The sequence below is a fragment of the Artemia sp. Qi Xiang Cuo genome, chromosome 6 (genome assembly GCF_049724085.1).
Source record: "Artemia sp. Qi Xiang Cuo chromosome 6, ASM4972408v1, whole genome shotgun sequence".
NCBI lineage: Eukaryota > Metazoa > Arthropoda > Branchiopoda > Anostraca > Artemiidae > Artemia > Artemia sp. Qi Xiang Cuo.
The window spans coordinates 43,298,703-43,322,061 of NC_142799.1; the positions used below are offsets into that span (position 1 = coordinate 43,298,703).

Sequence of the window (23,359 nt, forward strand, 5' to 3'; positions counted from 1 at the left end):
CGGTTTACATATGTTGTCATCACTGCTGATGATAGGAGTCGTTGTTTGACTCCAAATAAAAATGGATATTCATCAAATGAAAACAGTCCTATTTTGCAATAAAAATACCAGCCTAAAAATGTACTTTCAATGATAATAGCCAATCAAAGCTATCAAAATATGTGAAGGGGGGCAAACAATTCCAGGGTTGGGGGATGGTTAAATAAAATCCCTTGAGCCTGTCCCCTTCCCAATTGGAGCCACTGAAGACAATTTAAAAAAAAAATCGTAATTAATTTAAGAAACTTATTCAATCCGTTTCATAGAAGGGTACAAATACACAAAAGAAATTTAAATCTTCCTGGCACAAAAAAAAAGAAACAAAAAATCCTCTTAAAATAAATTAAAAGTCTTCTGAACATCTTGAAAAGATACTGATCATCTTAGGAAGGTTATTCCTACTTGAAAATTTTTATAAGCACTTGATTTGTTTGTATCGTCGTCTTTTTATTACTTCAGAAAATTGGTTGTACATAAATTGTTGGTTCTCGCTTGAACAAAATAACTATGAAGCTGTTTTTGAGAAAGACAGAGCCCCACTAAAAGATGAAAACACTAAAATTCTAGATGGCGCTTAGAAACAGAAAAGTGCAGTAGTCGTTTCTCTGTTTTGGAGTAACAAAATCAGTTAGGCACATCAAAATTCCTACAGATTTTGATACAAAGCTCTAAAATGAATAGAAAAATTGTCTACTCAGGCATCTTACTCAGAATTACCTGTTAGTGAAAATAAAATCTCAAAATAATAGCCTATTTTTGAGAATGCAAGAAAAAGTAGCTTTAGGTTGAACTTTTTGCCAAAAAAAAATATAATTCAGCAACCGTTTACAGTTGATAAAATATCAGCAGAATCTTCTCTATATTTCATTTTATAGTTTTGTAATATTTCTGCTCAATAGCATTTCTTCTTTTGTCCCTGACCATAAATGTTGAACATCGAACTTCTTTAAGAATGCCTCGATTCTGAAACTAAAACCAAGTCTTAGTTTAGAACAAACCGTTTGTGGGGAGTCGAAAATTCAATTTATTGTGAAAAAATGCGATACAAAAGTATAATAGGACACTTCCTGATTTAAGAGCAAATATTCATATTCTGGGAGAAAAAAAAGGTTGATAATCTTTTTCATTTAGCTATTTTTCCGTTCTTTGAAATAGTCTATGTGGGGGTCCCGAACGAAAGTCTGTTATTTAGCACCAAAACGTTTAATTTTGAAATAATTGAAACGCCCCCACTTTTCTTGAGAGCGAAATTCTCCTACGAGCAAAGTTATCTTAGTCTGCTAAGTTGTTTTCATTATCAGTAAAAGCAAAAAAATATAAATAAATAAGCTGAGATAATCTCATGAAGTGGATTGTGGATCCTTCGACCAGGAGCAATCAAATTATTTTTATTACTTTTTTTTAAAGAATGAGTTTTCCCGGAGTAGAACAATATCCCCCTCAAGTTTAGGCTCATCAATAAGGAAGAAAAAATCCATCATCTCAACTTAAATATATAATTACATAAACTTATACTGTTAAATTAGTGATCGTAACTAACTAGCAACATAATATAGTAAACTGAAAAGAATTTGATATTTGGTGTACGATCGTAGCTCATACGCGTAATGAAAACTGCTCTTACCACAGATTTGGTTAATAAGTTCAGTTAACAAGCCAGTTAATTAATAGGTCAGTTCAATAGAAAATTCAGTTCAGTTAGGGTTAACAATTCAGTTTAAGAAAAGCAAACAAGCTTAAAACACGTGCAACACAAGCAATTTAAGGTTGTAAGGTTGTAAAGAAGTATCGAACTTAATGAAACCAAACAGCGTTGATAAATTATTAGATTCCTATGGTCTTTGTAACTAACTTTATTTGTATCGTCATTCTGGTATGTCTTGGGGGTTCTGATGTTCCCTCAAATCTGAAATATTTTTAATGAGGTAATTTTATTTACAGTTTTATCTTCAGCATTGGATTTTGAATTCACCGGAGAGAGCATTTGGGTACAAACCAAGAAATTTTTTTTTGTGAACTTTAATCGGGATTTCACGTTTCTTCTCTTCTAATCAGTAAAACAAAATGTTATTCAAATAAAAAAAAATGGCCTAGAGCTTTAAAAGACTTGACAAACTCGCTCAAAATCTAAAATCAGATTCTTTTGAGATAATAAATTCTAATGGAAAAGTCAAGTGTAGCTTACGCTATAAGAACTGTTAAGAAGAATCTTTAGGATTTATTATTGGAAAAAACTCGTCTAGGAGTACTCTTTTCAAAATATTGCTACAAATTTCAAGAAAAATTTCAGTATATCTAGTTCAAAGTAATACCTTTCAGAACATTATTTAATATGGACTACATTGAAACCAAATTTGTCAGCTAAGCAACGTACTTTTTGGATTAATTCCGTTTAATTGAATTGTTAAACAAAAACTATTCCCACAGAAGCTTTTTTTTCTGATGTTACTTTCTTTTCTGGAAAGCTGTAAACGCTATGACATTAGGGAGTCTCATTTTCTGCTACTAGTACTACCGAAAATTAAAATCATTATTTAAAATACTATGAAACCCAGCTTTATGAAAAATGTCTTAAAAATAAAGTTGTTAGCCAAAGAATACTTTTATATCCTGTTTTCCAGTCAGTATGAATGGGTTTCTTTTTTTTTTTGTGTTTTTTTTTTTATTTCAAAAAAGTAAAATTGAAAAGCAAATATTGAAAACCAAACTATGATCCTTGGTGCATTTTTTAATCTGTGTCCTTGCACATGGTCTAAAAAGTTTTCTAATCGGATTTTTATTAGTCTGGACTGTAATAAAGATGGATTTTGAAAAATTTTGATTACTTGATGATAGAAGCTAAAAGCAAAATCTAAAGGCATTTGCAAAACTATTCGTAAAACTGCCCCGGTAGAGATACTTACGCTACACCTTCTCCTTCATAAATCATACACATCATCCACATTAAAATCAACGGCACTGGAAGTATCCAACCAAGGAGAATATAAACTTTGGCGAGTTTTGCTACTCGGAATACATGAACTAGAAAGAAAAACATATATCAAACTATAAAGGATAAAGAACCTGTAGAATCATTGATGGTTCACAGGGCGTCAAATTGACGTTTCAATTACTGGGTCATTTTTTGTAGGGGTATGTAACAAAACTTTTACCAGATCTTACGTCAGCGGCAATCAAAACCTGAGCCCCTAGTTGCAAAACAGTGCATCAATCCACTGGGCTACACCAAGGTATCAAATTAAGGGGTGGGATGAAAATATACAGGAAACTGAAGGTTTGAAATGAGAAAGATATGTTCATCTGAAGAGCAAGGATAGGTAAGGAAAAGGTAAATACACGTATATCCCTTTAAATAAGGTCTTTAAAATTTTGAAAAAAATATTTTTAATAAATGTTAAAATGAAAAATAACATTTTTTTGGTTTTCAGAGTTCAAAGTGTCAACATAAAAATTGAATATTATATGGACATTAATAATCCAGTAAGTTGTAGTGAATAAAATAAAAATTTCGCAATAGGCATTAGTGACGTATAATCCTGACATATTTGTATTAACCTTCATATGTGTCTACTGACCTAATTTCTGAGCATTTATATATATATATATAGTGTACCAAGCTGTTTTTATGTAACCCTAATTGACAAGCAGAAGAGGGGCAGTAAACCCGTGGCAAATGCCATTGTACCTGCTAAGAGAGTATAACTTAAACTGCAGGGATCGGGCTGAACGAAGGCTGACACTTCCCTCGTTTATTGGGGTTAAACCGGGAGAAACTATAATGCTAAATGCCGTGTTGAACTATATATCGCGACAAATGGCTGTCGGAATAAAGAAGGAGGTGTTTTTAAAACGAGTCGTAGAATTTTTTGATAGAGACTCGATTTTAAAGGCAAAAGAACTGTTAACCAAGGAGGCCAAAACTGGTGATTGATTTACGAAATGCGTGCAAGATGAGGATAATTTAGTGAACATTGCTACGCTGCTTGCACGATGCGCTTGAAGAAAGAATAAAACTCCCCAAGTTCGTTATATTTGATCCCCAAGAAGTACCGGCCAGTGGAGCAGAAGTAGGTGCATGTGTTATATCGTCGATGAATGAAATGCAACGGCAGATCTCGGGTTTTCTCGAGCGTTACAACCATGTTTCACTCCCATGGAAGCCCGGCAATTCTGTAAGTAGCGATAGCCAACCTAATCCCACCCTAGATAGACATTCTCCGCTACCTTCTTCCGTAGTTCTGAAGAACCAGCCCCCCCCCCCTACTAACATGCCAGAAGAACAAAAACAATTTCTTACGAGCATGTGCGGAGAAGACCTATCGGTCGATGATGTTGAATTGAAAAGAAACCGATCTGAATGGCGTCTTACTGTTAAAACGAAGGACAAGGCAGACAGCATTGCTTATTCTATCAACCAGAAATCATAAAGTGTAGAAGCTAAGGTGAAATCCCCAGTTTATATAGGCGTGATCAAAAACATCCCAACCACATATGATGCTGACATGGTGAAAGTCTTCGTTTCAGGTTGCGAAAAGGCAGAGGGGTGTGGTGCTAGTCGAACTTATAAGTTGTACTTTTCCTCCCGTTATGAGCTAGACCTGGACATGAAAAGCCCACCAAAACCATATTTTGAACGTTTTCCGATTAAAAAATTTGTGTACCTCCCAAAACGGTGCTATAATTGCCAGAAATTTGGTCACGTTTGAGCGGCGTGCTCCGCTCCCCAGATTTGTCCACGTTGTGGTGTCCAAGGCCATACGTCGAATGCTAGTACCCCATGCACGGATGTGCAACATGTAGGTCGACAAAACATACATGTCAGTCATTCCAATGCCCTGAGATAAAAAAGCAAATCGGAAAACAAAACACTCCGATAAATGAACATAGTACTAGGATTGTGTCTTGGAATATGAATGGAAGTGTGTCGCACAGAATACCTGTATTTGAAGAACTATGTCGGCGTAGCGATATTCTGTGCATCCAAGAACATTTACTGACAAATGATAGCCTCAGCCTACTCATGTTTTCGGACAATCATTCATTTTATTTTGTACCAGTCCAGTCTCGTCAACGCGGAAGGCCCTCTGGTGGACTAGCGATCGTATGTAGTTCTGCCGTTGATTCCGAGGGTTTTCATGCAGCTGAAAACTTTATGGCTATATGGGGTGGAAGCCTGGTGATTGTCAATGTCTACCTTCCTAAAAACTACAGCGACGAAGAATCCGATAACTGATTCTAGCAAGCAGTGCGAGCTCTTGCAAAGTGCCTCAAGACTACTATGTTGTCCAAACTGGAATGTGTTATAATCGGAGGCTACAACTGTAATCTAGCCGACGACTCGTCTCCTCGGTCCCAGCTGATCCTAAGTGCACTTGAAAGTCGGTATCGTGTGCTCCCAAAAGACAAAGATTTCACATTTGTTCATACTAGTGGTTCAGTCTTAAATATAGACCATGTGGCATGCACACCGAACGTGAGTGGCACAGTGAGCGTACTAATGGGAAGTCACTCCGCCGACCACATCCCTACTGAAGCATGTGTTCATGTGTGTATCCCAGAGGTCAAAAGTACTTCACAGTGGTATGAAATAAAAGATCGGTCAAATGCCGACTTCCCACATTATCGGACAGTGCTGGACACGACACTTCAGAAGATCAACGTGCCATTTAGTCTACTACAAGTCAACCAGCATAGGAATATCCAGGAAACTAAAATACAAGTTAATGCCTTCTGCGCTGAAATCACCCACGCACTAGTAACCGCAGAAAATGCGGCTATTCCCATTAAGAAAATTCGTAAAGGTACTGAAATCCCAGGGTTATCAAAGAATCAAGAGCTAGTGAAAGCATGTCAGAATGCTCAGTTCTGGTTATCAGTGTGGAGGGAAAGTGGGCGTCCTAAATTTGGTGTGTTGAATTATCTTCGTGTACATACAAAACGTAAATTTGAGAAAGCCCTCAAGCAGCACCGCACGAATGTGAAAAATGAATATATAAAGAGAGAGTAACTAGTGATCTAAGTCATTTATGGAAAGACCGCATGAAAGATCGCCCAAACACGTGTAAGTCCATGCCTAGTGATCCAAATCACTGGCGAGCTTACTCTAAAAGAGTGAATTTAGTGCCCCGAATCCCAGTGTAGCTAGACCGTATACCGAACAACTTGAATCTGTGCTATAAAACTCGAGTTTTCCGGACTTTACCGTATCTGTTTCGGATGTAACTGCAAATGACTATATACTGAAAAAAAATCACGTGGAGCTGACAGTTTGTGTGCACTTCACCTTGTGAATGGTACTCGTCTTTTTCATGAAATGTTAACATTATTGTACCAGATAATATTCGTAGTCGGTTTTTGTACCCGATGTTTTCTGTACAGGGCAACTTCCGCCCGTCCCGAAAAAAAGGAAACCAGCTAACCTATGCTCCTCATATTACCCAATTACTGTGTCGCCAGTTTTATGCAAGCTTCTAGAAATGCTTTTATTGTCAAATGTTAGACACTGTTGCCAAATGCCAAACCACCAGTTACATTATTGTACCAGATAATATTCGTTGTCGGTTTTGTACCCGATGTTTTCTGTACAGGGCAATTTACGCCCGTCCTGAAAAAAGGGAAACCAGCTAACCTGTGCTCCTCGTATCGCCCAATTAATGTGTCGCCAGTTTTATGCAAGCTTCTAGAAATGCTAATATTGGCAAATGTTAGACACTGTTGCCAAATGTCAAACCACCAGTTTGGTTTTACGGTAGGGCTCGGTTGCGCTAATGCTCTGTTCACCCTTGATTATATTTTCTCTGGTTCAGAGGCAATGGGTGATCCACTAGTTATTGGCTCTTTTAATGTGAGCCGGGCTTTTGACTCGTCATTGCACGCGCAGATCCTTCTACAAGCGTATAAACAAGGGATAAATTTGTGCATTGTCAGAGTATTATATTATATGTACAATAACCTTAGAGCGCAAATCAAAATACCCTCAAATCTTGTCGAATCCGCTGTTGTACCGGTCCGTAAAGGAGTCAGGCAAGGTTCAATTGTGTCTCCGAGTTGGTACAACAATATTTTTCCTTCAGCGCAAGCTCAAGTAGCTATTTCTTGTGCTTCAAAAGGGACAGAAGTTTCATTGATGACGTATGCTGACGACTTGCTTAATTTGAACAGATCCGCTGATCGACTATCGAAGAATTCTGATGTGTCGAATAGGGAATACAATAACGTAGGTTTCTCGTTGAATATGTCAAAATCTGTCATCTTGTTTTTCAATGCGGAGCAGTGCGAAGAAGAAATTCATTTGGGTGATTCAGCTGTGAAACCATCTGAGAGTATTACTTACCTTGGTTTACCAATCGTTCGAAGCCTCCACTCCACCGGGACGCTGCTTATACGCCACGTATAAGTGAAAATACGGATCGTGTACGGGTCAATTATTGGTAATAGACATCGGTTCTGCCGTAAATATCTTGCCTCGCTAAATAATGCCATTACCCTTCCACGGGTACTATATACAGTACCTTTTTGGAAATGCCTGTCGTCTGCTCAGTTTGCCAAGTATGAGTTCTGTTTTTTCGATTCGCGATGTTCCTTCTGAGAATTCTACCAGGCACGAGGATCTCTTCTATCATGCGTAATTATGGTGTATCCGATCCAACAGTCTGTGTTAACATTGTCGCCGAAACGCTAAGGGAATAGCGAACTCGATGCGAGCCACCTTGTTCCAGCAGATTCGCTAATATTCATAATTTGTAAATATGTTTGGCAATATTCCCAACTGCGACTTTTCTTTTCTTTTTCCTTTGTTATACTCCGTTTTAATTCCATGTGAATTTTCTGGCAATAAATTTACTTATGTAAAAATGTGGGAAAGCCATCATAACCTGAATAAATTGTAAAGATAGCAAAGTGTGACTTTTGCAGTAACGAAGTATTAAATTTCTTTGTGTAAGGATTTTGAACAATTGTACCCTTGTCAACAAGGACCATGAAATGCAAATACAACTAGCGGACTGCCGTTTCAAACTCAAGGAGTCAACGACAAGTATATTACGTGATTTGAATCACATAACCAAAAAACAGGGTCTTTTAATAGAAAAAGTGGAAACCAATCTTTGAACAAAGAAGTATCATTAGGATGACATCAAACTGGTCTCTGACCAATGACAGGAAAGAAGAACAAAATAGATAGAACTTAAAAAAGAGATTGAGGAACGAAAACGGGTTAGTCTTTTTATGGAAATCGAACGAAGAGTAAGTGTTTACTTTGTAATAGTGATAAGCTACCACTGTCGGTCTGAAATTCTCCTTTGGGATAAAAGTTTGAAGATAAAGGTTAAAATAAGAAAGAAAACCTCAAAAAGGCTTTCTGTCACTTGGAGATAATTTTAATACGTATATAAGAGAAATTGATGATCTTAGGACTTATAGTTTCGTTTCGTATTTTCACCTAAACAAGACTTGAACCATCTGGACAAAATAGACTTTTATCTTTTATCTTCCCAAGATTCTTTCTTTCTTCTCCTTCTCTTTCTCTTTGCTACAAGTTTTAGTATCCGCGTCTGTAATTTACCTAAATAGGGTCATAGGTTAATCATTCTCAAGAGTGTGTAATCATAATACTAAACTTGAGAGTAAATTTAAACCAAGGTACTGAGAAAATTCTCATACAATTTATAATTAGACCCATTTTAGCGACTTAAAAGCACTATAAGGAATCAAAACGTTTCCAACGCTAAGATATGAAAGGAATAGATCCACCATGAGTTCCAATTAAAATACAATTAAAAAATTAGAAATTGCACCACGACACGCGCAAGAGGAGAGAATAAGAGTAGAGGAAGACGCACAAGCTAAAATAAACGCTCTACAGGAGCAATATGGAGACGCTCCAGTCACAAAGAGGCTTCAAAACCTATTTGTGGAGCAAGCGCGCCCCATCTCGTTACTAACATATCCAAATGAAATCCATTCATGGTTTATCACACTTAAACAAATACAAAGGAGTTTAGGGAAAGATGATATTGCTATGATAAATCAAGCTATCTGTTATACAAGAGGAGAGATACAAAGATTCGCAACAAGTTTAGATATTCACAAAATAAGAGATTTAGACCATTTAGAAGAACTTCTAAAAGAAGCCTTTTTACATGAAAAACCAGCCGCACAAAAAGTACAAGAGCTGTTCTCTGAAAACCAAAGGCCAGCTGAGTAAGTACACTAATTTTACTCCCAGATCAGGGGAAAGGCGATAGATTATGCAAAAAATTCTCCTGGTATAAGAGCAAACGACATTACGATGAGTATTTTTAAGGGTGGCATGCTCCCTTCCATTGGAAGGAGAGTATTAGAACAATCTAAGGCCTCGGACGACCAAGATGAATTATTAACACTTGCAAAAAGATTCGAAGCAATAGATTTAATATATAGGAACTCCCCAGATATGTCCCTGGGAGCAGCGGTAGTAGACTCAAGAGACAGGAATTCCGCTAAAGAACCTGGAGTTAACCACAGAGTAGAATATAAAAACAAGGGCAATTATAAGTATGAAAAGGGAAAATGTTTTAATTGTGGAAGACTGGGACACATGAAAGTGGATTGCAAAATCCCAAAGTGTACAAATTGTGGAAAAGCCGGACATTATCGTAATGATTGTTGGCAAAGTCTAGCATGTATAAGGTGCCAAGAATTCGGGCATAGTGCAGACAAATGTATGGCACCAAATCCTATTGGAAAAATAAACTAATCAGGCCAGGACTTAGAGGAGGTACGTCCCAAGACTGAAAATAAAATCACAAGCCCTCCCTCTAACCAACATGAAGATATTTGTTTTAGTGCGTTACAGGAAAATAAAACTGAACCAAGTTCTTTCCCATTTATGTGGACTGCTAAAATAGCCGACCAAAATTTTATAAAATGTTTTGTAGATAGCGGGTGCCAAAGAAGCTTGTTAAAGGAGGAAATATTTCAAAAATTGCCAGTAGAGGTTCGTAGACGCCTCAAACCATCCTCCCGAAATGTAAAATCTTTAAGTGGAGAGACTTTACCACTAATAGGAGAAACAGGCTAGTGGGAACAGAAACAGGCTATTGGGAACAGAAACAGGCTAGTGGGAACAGAAACAGGCTAGTGGGAACAGAAACAGGCTAGTCGGAACAGAAACAGGCTAGTGGGAACAGAAACAGGATAGTGGGGACTGAAACAGGCTAGTGGGAACAGAAACAGGCTAGTGCGAACAGAAACAGGCTAGTGGGAACAGAAACAGGTTAGTGGGAACAGAAACAGGCTAGTGGGAAAAGAAACAGGAGTAACTAGCACGGAAAGACTAGGACTATGAAACAGGAGTCACTAGCATGGACAAGACTAGGACTATGAAGGTCACTAGCACGGAAAGACTAGGACTATGAAACAGGAGTCACTAGCACGGATGATTGAGAGGAGTTTTGTTCTAAAGATGAATGAGTATCTAATCTCTTTCAAGAGGTATTTGTCAGCCGACAAATATTTATAAAAAAAAGAGAAAAAAATGTCATTCAATAATGTTCATAAGAAAATTATTCTTATAGAATACTCTATCTAGCGTTACCGGATTTATATAAAATGGTATTTTTTTTACACCAGTTGAAAACTTATAAACGACGGTTTGTAAATATAAGACAAATTACAGATAAACAAAGAAATGACAAAGGGTTCAATTCAAATAAAAAAGCTAGTATAAAATAGAAACAGTACTCATTTCTATTCTTCAAGCAGAAAATAAAAGTTTCCCATTCATTGTCACAGATCCGGCAGACATGCTTAGTACAATTTTCTAAATTGAAAATTCACTGCCAATAGGCTAAAGAATATCGATAAATTGCAGGCGTTACGGCTTACTGGAGATTCATAAATCGACTAGCTCCAATGTGACAACACAAAAATTGAAATTGTTGGTTATTTGGGATTTCTCTATATAGAAAAAGCAAGATGGGTTCAGAATGTTCGAAATGTTCAGCATTCCGTTCCCAGTGTCAAACACTTTGTATTTCTTTCAAATAGAAAATGAGTTAAAATTTTTCGGGTTAAGTAAAGATTAAACGAGATATTTTTTAGAAGATGACAATATAGAAAGAAGATGTAATTTAAAGAGTATACCACTATTGTGCAAACACCAATTTATTATTAGAAGCACACAAATGAACTCCTGCAGTTTAGCAAACTATATGGAAAATAATGCATTAATTAATAAAGAGTGCCAAACCAAAATTATAAAGGAAAATAAAATCTTAATCCAAAGAATTGGAAGGGAAAAGTATATAATCACATTTGCTTTCAAGGAAGAAATAAGAATACATTTCGAATGTAAAACAGAGAAAAACAGTAAATTCAAATATATAAAGGGCAGCTCAATAGTGAAATTGCCAGAAGAATGTTTTCTAACTGAAAAAATGCTAAAGATAAACAGAATGTATAGGGGACAAATTACAAAGGAAATGGCACCTTTAAATATATCGATAATTAGCCTAGAAGGAAACCTCTCCATAGCCGGTATAAAAAACGAATGGAGCGAAGAATTTGAAGATTTAATCTATATATATTTCCAGAACAACACCAAGACGCAGATTGTTATAGCTGAGCTAATAAAAATGCACATTTCCTTAAAGGAAGAAAAAGAAAGGAAAAAGGCTAGCTATTGGATATTTTTTTTCAATACCCTTAATTTATTTTTATCTTTATTAAGACTAGTGTATATTGCAATTATATTCAAAACATTGAGAAAATCATAGTTATACTATATGAAACAAAAGTCTCAAGGATTCCACGTAAATGTAGAACAGGAAGAGATTGAACTAAATTGATTCTTAGCAAATTATTGTTTCATTAAGGAAAAAATAACTGTACTAAGAATTTTAAGTGTGGGAGGTTGTAAAAATGTGGGAAAGCCATCATAACCTGAATAAATTGTAAAGATAGCAAAGTATGACTTTTGCAGTAACGAAGTATTAAATTTCTTTGTGTAAGGATTTTGAACAATTGTACCCTTGTCAACATGGACCATAAAATGCAAATACAAATAGCGGACTGCCGTTTCAAACTCAAGGGGTCAACGACAAGTATATTACGCGATTTGAATCACATGACCAAAAAACAGGGTTTTTTAATAGAGAAAGTGGAAACCAATCTTTGAACAAAGAAGTATCATTAGGATGACATCAAACTGGTCTCTGACCAATGACAGGAAAGAAGAACAAAATAGATAGAACTTAAAAAAGAGATTGAGGAACGAAAACAGGGTAGTCTTTTTTTGGAAATCGAACGAAGAGTAAGTGTTTACTTTGTAATAACGATAAGTCACCACTTTCTGTCTGAAATTCTCCTTGGGGATAAAAGTTTGAAGATAAAGGTTAAAATCAGAAAGAAAATCTCAAAAAGGCTTTCTGTCACTTGGAGATAATTTTAATACGTATATAAGAGAATTTGATGATCTTAGGACTTATAGTTTCATTTCGTATTTTCACCTAAACAAGACTTGAACCATCTGGACAAAACAGCATTTTTTTAAGGTTAGAATAAGCCAAAGTAAATTTCTTCCCAGAAATTTAAGCTTTGAATAACTGAGAGTTTAAAGAAGGAAGGAAACCTCAACCAAGAAGAAAAGAAAGCTAGTAGCCATTTGGGCTCTCGCTTTTTCAGCCTAGAGTCCCTTGAGGTTTAGCTTGACTTTATAAAGACCTTATATCCAAAATTGGATTTATCGGACAATAACATAAATTAACAACCCCCCCCCTTTGTGCAACCCTCAGACGTTTATACGAAGAGGAACACCGTTCCCTTTTTATCACTCTTTCATTTCGTTAACCCGTACTGCTTGTTTATACAAAAGTAACCTGAATGTTTATACACGAAAGGTCAGGGGGAAAAGGGGAACAATATTACCAGCTTAAGAATTTCTAAACCTTTATGTCCAGATATTTTCAATTAAGTTTCCCTGCTAAAATTAAAGCTTAATAAAGGTCAAAGGAATACACAATCCTATAAAGAAATAATAAAAGAATCTCTTGGTTTAGGTTAATGAAAATTGGAATTAAAAGCAAGTACGGTTATTCTTAGCTTAGCTCAAAAATAGCTTGAACTAAATGATTTTATAACCCAGAACTCAAGCCTTGACTAGCTGTTCAAGTGCAACCCTTTTAAGTTGAAACATTTGTTAGCTTAGGATTAACTTAATCTTTTTCTTTTCGGTATACATCGGTGGATGTGAACAAGTAGATCTTTTGACCTTAGAAGAGGTTTTGGAAGTAGCCAACATAGATAGAATTAGAATATTTTTCATTTTATCTTATTTTATAATAAAATCAGTTGTCACTGAATTCTGAGTACCGATTCTTATCCAACGCCTCAGTCTATATCACGCTACCAAATTTATTAGCCCTGTTAAGTAGGGGCAACCTTACACTTACTTACTTATGGTACTTATTTACTGATATTTTTTCAGGAAATTTTTATTTTGCTTCATTTTTTTATACTTTAAGAGCTTTTGATACTTATAAGTAGAAAAAATACTTATAACTTTAAATAAAATATAGTAGAACTCAAATGAACCTAGATTGTGAGCGAACAAAAGTCATGATAATCCTAAGTGTTTAACAGATATCCACAAAATTAGCATGTTTTAATCCAGCTGAAATCAAAACTTACGGATTTTTCTTCTCATAAGTTTCGAATAGCCAGTTTCGTATTAAATCAGTACTGAAGCAGGGTTGCGTTCTATCCCCTGTTGGGGTACCCGCAAGACTGGGGACCTTGCGGTCGATTCTATTCGCACTTGAGGAGTGGCACCCCTCGAGGAAATTATAGCCCAGTAAACGACACAGCATTCGCATGGGACTATGATTAATGGATAATTTTTCTGGGCGTTGTCTGTTTGGGAGGGCGTTTTCGGGCTGAAAAACCTCTTGCTAGCTATTTTATCTACTATAGGTTGCATCCTCGTAGCAGCATAATATTTGTAGGCATGAATGTATAATGAGGAAGAGGTAATAGGCTTGATATTGTCTGTGCAGGATTTCGACTCTTGTTATTGGAGCATTGCCAAGGGCTGAAAACCATGATGTAGCTGAGATGGGCCCCGGACTGCACAAAGCCTCCATTCAAACTGGAGGTCCCAGGGCGTTCTTGCTGCCCGGTTCTAAGCTGGCTTAGGCGGTTCTTGTAGACTTGATGTGTTGGTCCCCGTTTCGCCCTGGTTTTTGGGACCATTGCTTTTCCTGCGGCCAAAATAATTTCAATGACATAAAAAATATGGAAATTGAAACTTGGAATGTTACCACGTTAAAAAATAACTACCGTATTGAAATTTTGACTGACGAGTTCAAGCGCTTCGAACTGGACTTACTAGGAGTTTCGGAAGCTCATTTCCCAGGGGAATAATTCAGAACATCATATTCTAGAAAATTATAGAAAGGTCCGAGATACGTGATTTAGCTTAAAATGAGCCGTCGAATTTTGATATTTCCGGGGAAAATTAATAGATTTTAACCTTAAGCTCCTGGGCTATACAAGATATCGGAAGATTTTGAAATTATTGTATCAGAAGGCCATACTAGGAACAAAATGAGATGTCGCGCCACTAAATCGAAGTGGTACAACCTTAGAAAAAAAATACTGTCTTTACACGTTTTATAGGCTTAAAAAGGGTGTTTTTTTTGCTTTTATAAGGTCAAGCCGTAATGTCCAGCTTTGCCACCACCTATATTCGGATTCAGCATGGTCGATATAGTCGGAAACTATTGTCAAACTAACTGTGTTTTTCTGATCACCTCAACGCAGAAATAAACGAGATACGCTTCAGTGGCCCCCGGACTAGTAGTAGTATTGGTAATGAGCAATGCACTTAATGTGTTTTAGTTAATTTAACATACCCCTTAACAACCCCTTAAAGTTTCTGCTCAACAACCTAAGCTATTGCATGAATATTACTGATATGCCCTATTGACAACCTGCATACATATAGGGAGTCTTCATTTAGTTTACAATCCCCTTCAACATTCCCTGAAACATTTACCTTAATTCCCTTAGCCTTAGCAATAGTAGTATTGATAACAGTCGCAGTAGTAATACTATCAGTAATAGTAATAGTAGCATGTATATATTGCAATTTCGTTAGTTCAACATCTCCTTCACATCCCTTAGAAATTTTAACTTGATGCTCTAAGTCATTTTGTTAGTTCAGCCTCTTCCCCCACACCACCTAAAAGTGTCAGCTTAATACTTTAAACCATTCCAAAGAAAAAACTGATACGCTCTTTTTATAACCTGCAAATATGTGGTATGTTCTGATTTTGTCCCCCCCCTAAATATTTCCTGTAAATTTTTCCTTTATTTCCTTATCCTTAGTAGAAGGGGTAAACTGGTAGTATAAGTAGTAGTAAAAGCATGCAGATAGTGCCTTTTAGTTAGTCCAACAACCCCCTCAGCCTTTCCTAAAAGATTCAACCTAGATACATTCAACAAAGATTCATTTGTGTTTTATTGAAAGATATATGTGTCTTGAACATTCCTTGGAAAGAAATAATAAAATGAAGCTGAAACCTGATGTATACCATCTTAATAAGTGAGCAATAATTGTGTATTTATGTATGTATTTATTTTTCTCGAAAACGGCTCCATATTTTTTCTGGAATTTGGTATCTTGGGATATTCTGGCCTAAAAAACGAGAAGTTCGAGAAAATTCGATAAGAGCCTTAATTTTGGAAAAAAAAATATTTATGTGAGTGACGTCATTTTTATATGCATCAGTATTGCAATGACGTTGTCACCCTTGTCACACTTATGTAAAAAATTGAAAATTTTCATGCATGGAAAAGTTTACATTAAGTTGCTTAAAAAGCAAAAAACTGGTAATTGCCAAAATATTTGTATATATTTTGACAAAAGATTACAACAATTCAAAATCTTAAAAAAGTAAACCAAAAGGTTGAAGCCTAGTAAAATCGTTGTTAGAAATCAGTTTGATTCAATAATCAAATATCTTTGAAGAGACTGCAGTATCAAAAGAAATCAAATTGCGTTAAGAGCAAAAAATTGGTAAAAGCAAAAATATTTTTATTTATTTTAACATGTGATTACAACATTTCAAAAATATCAAAAAACAAAACCAAAAGTTTAAGGCTTAGTAGAAATCATTGTTAGAAGAACATCATTACCGAATTTCTTTTGTTATAAGTAGTATTTGAAAAAACTACGTTTTCTAAAGAGTTAAAGAGGCTGAGTTACCCGGTCGAACCTTAACCCGTACAGGGTTGAGGATGCACAGTTGGGGGGGCTACAGTCTCGTAACCCCCCCTCTTTCTCAGCCTTTAAATATATAATAAAATTTCTTTAAACTGAAAGTAAGGAGTAACATTGAATCTTAAAACGAAAAGAAATTATTCCGTATATGAAAGAGCCTGTGCCCTCCTCAACGCCTCGCTCTTTACGCTAAAGTTTGACTTTCTCACAACTATTTTTTTAAACAATAAAAACTTTAGCGTAAAGAGCGAGGCGTTGAGGAGGGCACAGCCTCTTTCATATACGGAATAATTTCTGTTCGTTTTAAGTTTTAATGTCGCTCCTTACTTTCAGTTTAAAGAAATTTTTTTTTTATATTTAAAGTCTGCAAAAGCGGGGGGTTTGGGGGGGTGGTAGCCCCCCAACTGTGCCTCCTAATCCCTGTACGTTTTAAGGTTCGACCTTGTAACTCAGCCTCTTTAACTCTTTAGAAAACGTAGTTTTTTTCAAATAATTTCTGCACGTTTTTGTACAGTTTATTACTTATTATTGCTTGACTAACTGTTAGCTGATCGTGTCAGGAGTTAAAGTTGGGGGGCTGCCGCCCCCCAAACCCCCCGCTCTTGAACATTCTTGTGTTAAGGCTTTTAATTCCTGAATACTCAAATCACGTCGTACAGGGTGCCTCCTAATCCCTGTACGTTTTAAGGTTCGAACTTGTGACTCAGCCTCTTTAACAGCCCCCCAACTGTGCCTCCTAATCCCTGTACGTTTTAAGGGTCGACCTTGTAACTCAGCCTCTTTAACTCTTTAGAAAACGTAATTTTTTTCAAATAATTTAAAAAAGAAACTTAGTTTCTTTTCAACCGAGTCCGTTGATTTTGAATTGAATTTATCAAGTATTTTGGGCAATCGGTTGCATCAAGACTGGGCTGGGTAATTGTAGACAGAGAAAAGCCAAGACAGATAGTCCAAGTAATTGAGAGGCAAATGTTTAAATGGCTGGGGCACGGGTAAATGGCAGGAGTATGAATGACTCTCTTATTGGACACATACTTGTCAGGTTAGTTTTTGGAAAGGCATGCCTGCCTAGACCATAGGCGGGTTGAATTGAATTTATCAAGTATTTTGGGCAATCGGTTGCATCAAGACTGGGCTGGGTAATTGTAGACAGAGAAAAGCCAAGACAGATAGTCCAAGTAATTGAGAGGCAAATGTTTAAATGGCTGGGGCACGGGTAAATGGCAGGAGTATGAATGACTCTCTTATTGAACACATACTTGTCAGGTTAGTTTTTGGAAAGGCATGCCTGCCTAGAGCCTTGAGCCTAGAAGACCCTGTTGAGGGGGGAATAGTTTTTTTCAAATAATTTCTGCACGTTTTTGTACAGTTTATTACTTATTATTGCTTGACTAACTGTTAGCTGATCGTGTCGGGAGTTAAAGTTGGGGGCTGCCGCCCCCAAACCCCCCGCTCTTGAACATTCTTGTGTTAAGGCTTTTAATTCCTGAATACTCAAATCACGTCGTACAGGGTGCCTCCTAATCCCTGTACGTTTTAAGGTTCGAACTTGTGACTCAGCCTCTTTAACAGCCCCCCAACTGTGCCTCCTAATCCCTGTACGTTTTAAGGGTCGACCTTGTAACTCAGCCTCTTTAACTCTTTAGAAAACGTAATTTTTTTCAAATAATTTAAAAAAGAAACTGAGTTTCTTTTCAAAGTATATAAAAAAGTTGCTCTGATGGTGAATCGAACCCGGGTTTTCCGCCTGAAAGTCTGGGGTATCAGCTGCTGGACTATACAAACACAATAGTAATTGTTGTTTAGCAAATTGAAGCTATTTTCGACGCAAGCAAATTCTCAAAAATCTTGATATGTGGTTTTTGGAAAACCGGGAAGGAGTGATCAAATTGAGCTGAAATTTCGAGGATAAGGTCCCAGGCCCCAGGAAAGCTTATCCTCTAAATTTCAGCCCGATCAGACAACGTTAACGGGGGGGGGTTGTGGTGGGAAAAATTAACATGGGCTAATATAGGAAAACGAGGTTTTTCGTAAATGTAAATTCGGGGGATAATTTTTATGAAAGAGGCTGTGCCCTCCTCAACGCCTCGCTCTTTACGCTAAAGTTTTTATTGTTTAAAAAAAGAGTTGTGAGAAAGTCAAACTTTAGCGTAAAGAGCGAGGCGTTGAGGAGGGCACAGCCTCTTTTATATACGGAATAATTTCTGTTCGTTTTAAGTTTTAATGTCGCTCCTTACTTTCAGTTTAAAGAAATTTTTTTTTATATTTAAAGGCTGCGAAAGCGGGGGGTTTGGGGGTGGTAGCCCCCCAACTGTGCCTCCTAATCCCTGTACGTTTTAAGGTTCGACCTTGTAACGCAGCCTCTTTAACTCTTTAGAAAACGTAGTTTTTTTCAAATAATTTAAAAAAGAAACTGAGTTTCTTTTCAAAGTATATAAAAAAATTGCTCTGATGGTGAATCGAACCCGGGTGTTCCACCTGAAAGTCTGGGGTATCAGCCACTGGACTGTACAAACACAATAGTGATTGTTGTTTAGCAAATTGAAGCTATTTTCGACGCAAGCAAATTCCCAAAAATCTTGATATGTGGTTTTTGGAAAACAGGGAAGGAGTGATCAGATTGAGCTTAAATTGCGAGGAGACGCACCCCGCCCCCCGCAACGATGAACCTCTAATTTACAGCCCGATCACACCCCGTTAAAGGGGGGGGGTTGTGGTGGGAAAAATTAACATGGGCTAATATAGGAAAACGAGGTTTTTCGTAAATGTAAATTCGGGGGATAATTTTTTCGGTCTGAAAATATCAAAAGACCCTAACAGGTCAAATTCTGCTTCAAATGAGTCCTCATGCACCTGGATCCGTGGCCAACTGGGGCTTGTAGGCGTGGATAAGAAAAAAAAAAAAATGAATTTTAAGTTGCTATATTTGGTTTTTTAAAACAGAAGGAGTGATTAGATTAAGCTGAATTTTTTAGAATAAGAGCTCGAGTACTAGAAAAGGTCAACTTCCAAATTTTAGTTCAATCGGACGTCAAAGGGGAGCTGTGGTGGGAGAGTCCAAGCTTCCGACCCAGTTTACCCCATGACGATACAGTCGGAGGAGGAGGAATTTTTGCAATTTTCTTAGTTTGAGCTTGGGCTACAAAATGCGATTACTGCCGTTTCTCTGCGACCTCTAGGACCTGAAATCGCTTAACATTGTGGTGGGTCGCCTCTTTATAGAGGCACAAGTGTGCCTCCTTGATACGCAATGTCTTTTTAAGACATGAACAAAAGTTGAAAAATTTGGAGTTCAGTTCAGATTCGCTAAAGTTATTTATGGAAACCGAAAAATATTTACGGTACCTGAGCAATAGTTTTAATGTTTTAATTCTAACTAGAAAAATACCCCGAAAATTTTAAATTAGTTTGTTTTTATGTTATGTAAAATCAACTCGCTACTTGATTATATAATGTCAGTAGAAAGGCCCAATAAACGAAAATTTGCAATTATTATAAATGAAGCTTCTTTGGAACCACATGAACTATCAAACATGATAAGACCAAGAGAACGGCCCGAACAAATTATATTCGTAATGGGCGAAAATCAACAAACTAGACCATCAAATGAGACATGACCAATACGCGCAGATAAAGCGAAAGGCATTGCTAAATTTTCTGAAGTAATCATATTTCAAAATTAAGAACAAAGAAAAATGTGGTTAGAAGATATGAAACAGCGAGTATCAAAACGTGTCAAAAATGAAAATAAAGAGCAAAAATACGGGCGGATTAGAGAATTAGAGCGTGTCAAAAATGAAAATAAAGAGCTAAGACACACGTGGTTAGAAGATAAGCGAAACTGAGAATCTAAGCAAATCAAAAATGAGAATGAAGAGCAAATACACACGCGGTTGGAAGACAAGCGATACCGAGAATCTAAACGAGTCCAAATGAAAATGAAGACCAAAGACGCGGGCGGTTAGAATATATGCAAAAACGAGAATTAGAGCGTTTCAAAAATGAAAATAAAGAGCAAAGACACACGCAGTTAGAAGACCAGCGACGACGAGAATCTGAGAGAGTCAAAAATGAAAATGAAGAGCAAAGACACAAGTGATTAGAAGACAAGTTACACCGAGAATTTGAGTTAAACGTATTCGAAACTTGAACTCATGTTTCGCTCTAGCTTCATTCAACGCGAGTGATGATCGAACCATAAATAGTCGTGGTTGTATAATTAGAGTGAGATGATGTATGTATATAAACTCCTAAAGCAAAAGCCGTGGATGAAACTCTCTGAGGTAAGGATGAACAAAACTAAGACGATGAAACCTACGGTTGAAAAACCAGGAACAGCGATGACTGGCCACAAAAACGATCTAAATAGGTATATAGAAGCCATATATAGAAGCCTGCCATGTGCCGAGTGCCAGGGCCCAGCGGCAAATTCGTACTTTATTGTAGTAAAGATTCATTTACGTACGTGAATCAAGTACAGCATCCATTTATGATCCGTCACAATTGGTTAGTTATTTCGAATTCTCTTTAAGTGAAGTGATAGTATTTTATAATGAAACAAAACAGGAGTAGTAAATATCAAAACGAACAACAAGATAGTTATACAATCAGGAAAATTCTAGAAATTAAATTTCAGATATCAACTCCATATTCGGAGTTTACGACTTCAACAACTTTGCTTTAGCATAGGTTTGTTCCACTAGCTTATATGTACACAGAAGTTTGTTCTGGAAAGGGTAATTTTTTGGGAAGCCAGCGAAGCTTCCGGGCTCCCGTACTAATGATATAAATTGCTGACTCCAATGTCTCATGTTTTTCAACAGTTCCCTTTTCAACATCAGAGTTTATACAAAGTATAAGAACATCAAAGTGTTTTTTTTTTTTAAAAAATTAGAGTTTCAAATTTCAACATCCCCCCTCAAGTAGATGTAGTAGTTATTGCAAGCAGTTGCAGTCACAGCTGGAAGTAGTCACATTTGTAGTCTCAACCAGCCTCATTTGCATCCGCAATAGTAACAGCGTAGTTCGGTACATAAGCGTCAGGTTTGTTCATTTTATGGTATTAATTAAAAAAAAACTTTCCAAAAAAAAGGTTTTTCAAAGAAAAGTAAATGCTATTTTAAATTTAAGCTCAGCAGATACAAATACCTGTTAATACTCAAACTCAAAGCGACTAGAAATTACTGTTAAAGAATAAATAAACCCGAGACGAACAGAAATTAAATAAACAATTATAGCAAAAAGCGTACAACAAGTAATAATGTAAGTGAATAAATGGATTTAAAGCGAGTAATGCTTAGATTAAACATGAAAATCACGCTTAAAATGAAAAAAGATATTTTGCTATTGAAGTATAAATAAACTGTAAACGAAGAGAAATTAAATAAACAATCAATGCAAACAAACATACAATAAATATTAATGTAAATGACGAAATAAATCTTAAAGCGAGTGAAACTTAAATTTAATATGAAAATCAAGCTTGAAACGAACAAAAATCACTACAAACAAGAGTTTGCGTATCGCCTCCTTCTCTCATTTTAAAAGTCTAAAACCTATTGCGTCATTGGCGCTTTAGTGAAAACCAATTTCATTACAAATATTTTCTTTTGTACTTAATATTGAAAATAAACATTAAAATTATAGTAAAATTTTGAACTGATGATCTTTCAGCAATTAATATTATTATACATCAAATATTCAGTTTAATTTATCAGTTTTCTTCTAAAGTTGTTCAAGACGAATATAGTTTCACTACAAACAAGAGTTTGGATACTGTCCCCTTCCTTAACTGTAAATAAAACCTAAAGCCTGAAGCGTGATTGGCGTTTCACTGAAAACGAATTATATTGCAAATATGTTCTTTTCCAGTTCTTACAGCATTGAAAACAAAAATAAATTGATGGATCTTTCAACAATTTATATCATTATATATCAAATATTCAATTTGATGTTGTTTATACTTTCCAAGACTGTTCAAGACGCATATAGTTTTCAGTAATATCGCCAATGACGCAGTAGGTTTTAAACTTTTAAGGTGAGAGAAGTAGGCGATATCCAAGCTCTTTTTTGTAGTGATTTTTGTTCGTTTCAGGCTTGATTTGCATATTCAATTTAGGTCTCACTTGTTTTAGACTTTTTTATTTATTTACATTAATATCTATTGTATGTTTTTTTGCATCTATTGTTTATTTAATTTAATTTATTTAATTTCTGTTCATTTAAGTTTCATTTATACTTCAATAGTAAAATATTTTTTTTCGTTTTAAGCTTGATTTTCATATTCAATCCAAGCATTACTAGCTCTAAGATCTATTTATTAATTTATGTTATTACTTGTTGTATTATTTTTGCTATGATTGTTTATTTAATTTCTGTTCGTTTTGGGTTTCATTTATTCTTTAATAGTAATTTCTGGTCGTTTTGAGTTTGAATATTAACAAGTATTTGTATATGCTGAGCTTAAGTTTAAAATGTCCTTTAATTTTATTTGATAAACTTATTTTTCGGAAATTTTTTTTAATTAATATTTGTTCATATTGGATTGCAAAAATTTTCAAGTTTTTAAAATTCCTTACTTCAAAATCAAACTTTTAAAAAAAAATCAAATGTTCATCAAAGTATCAAAACTGGTATCAAAGTAATAATATCAAAATAAAAAAATGAGTTTGTGACAACCTCGGAGTTTTTATTATCTGATGTTTGAACTAGTTTTTACAAAATGGCTATCCCAAAATTTTTATCGGCTGTCTCAAAATTTTTATGTCCCAAAATTTTAAAAGTGAACTAGAATTTTCAATCAAATGAGCCCTCTCTGAAGTTTATACGAGCATCCCGTCTATAAGAACCATATATACACCCCTAGAGTATAACTTAAAACACCTATTCCTGAGCCCTGGGGGGTTGTGTCGACCCCGAATTTTTAACATCTGATGTTTGAACCATTTTTAACATAATGGTTACCTCAAATTTTTATCGGATGGGTTTATCCGTCCGATAAACCCAAAGGCATGGAGGGCGGGAGGGGCTAGTTGCCCTCCGGTCTTTTTTTACTCTGAG

At 36.0% G+C, this 23,359-nt stretch overlaps 1 protein-coding gene and 1 pseudogene across 1 annotated transcript in view; one reads left to right on the top strand and one right to left on the bottom strand.

Moving 5' to 3' along the window:
• Nucleotides 1–23,359, bottom strand: part of LOC148951257 (PDF receptor-like) — a 175,228-nt gene that overhangs the window by 100,538 nt on the left and 51,331 nt on the right. The window contains exon 4 of the mRNA XM_089091041.1: nucleotides 2,943–3,060. Coding sequence (XP_088947167.1) covers nucleotides 2,943–3,060 — 118 coding nt within the window. The remainder of the gene's footprint in view (nucleotides 1–2,942; nucleotides 3,061–23,359) is intronic.
• On the top strand, nucleotides 4,817–5,940 carry LOC148951258 (uncharacterized; annotated as a pseudogene).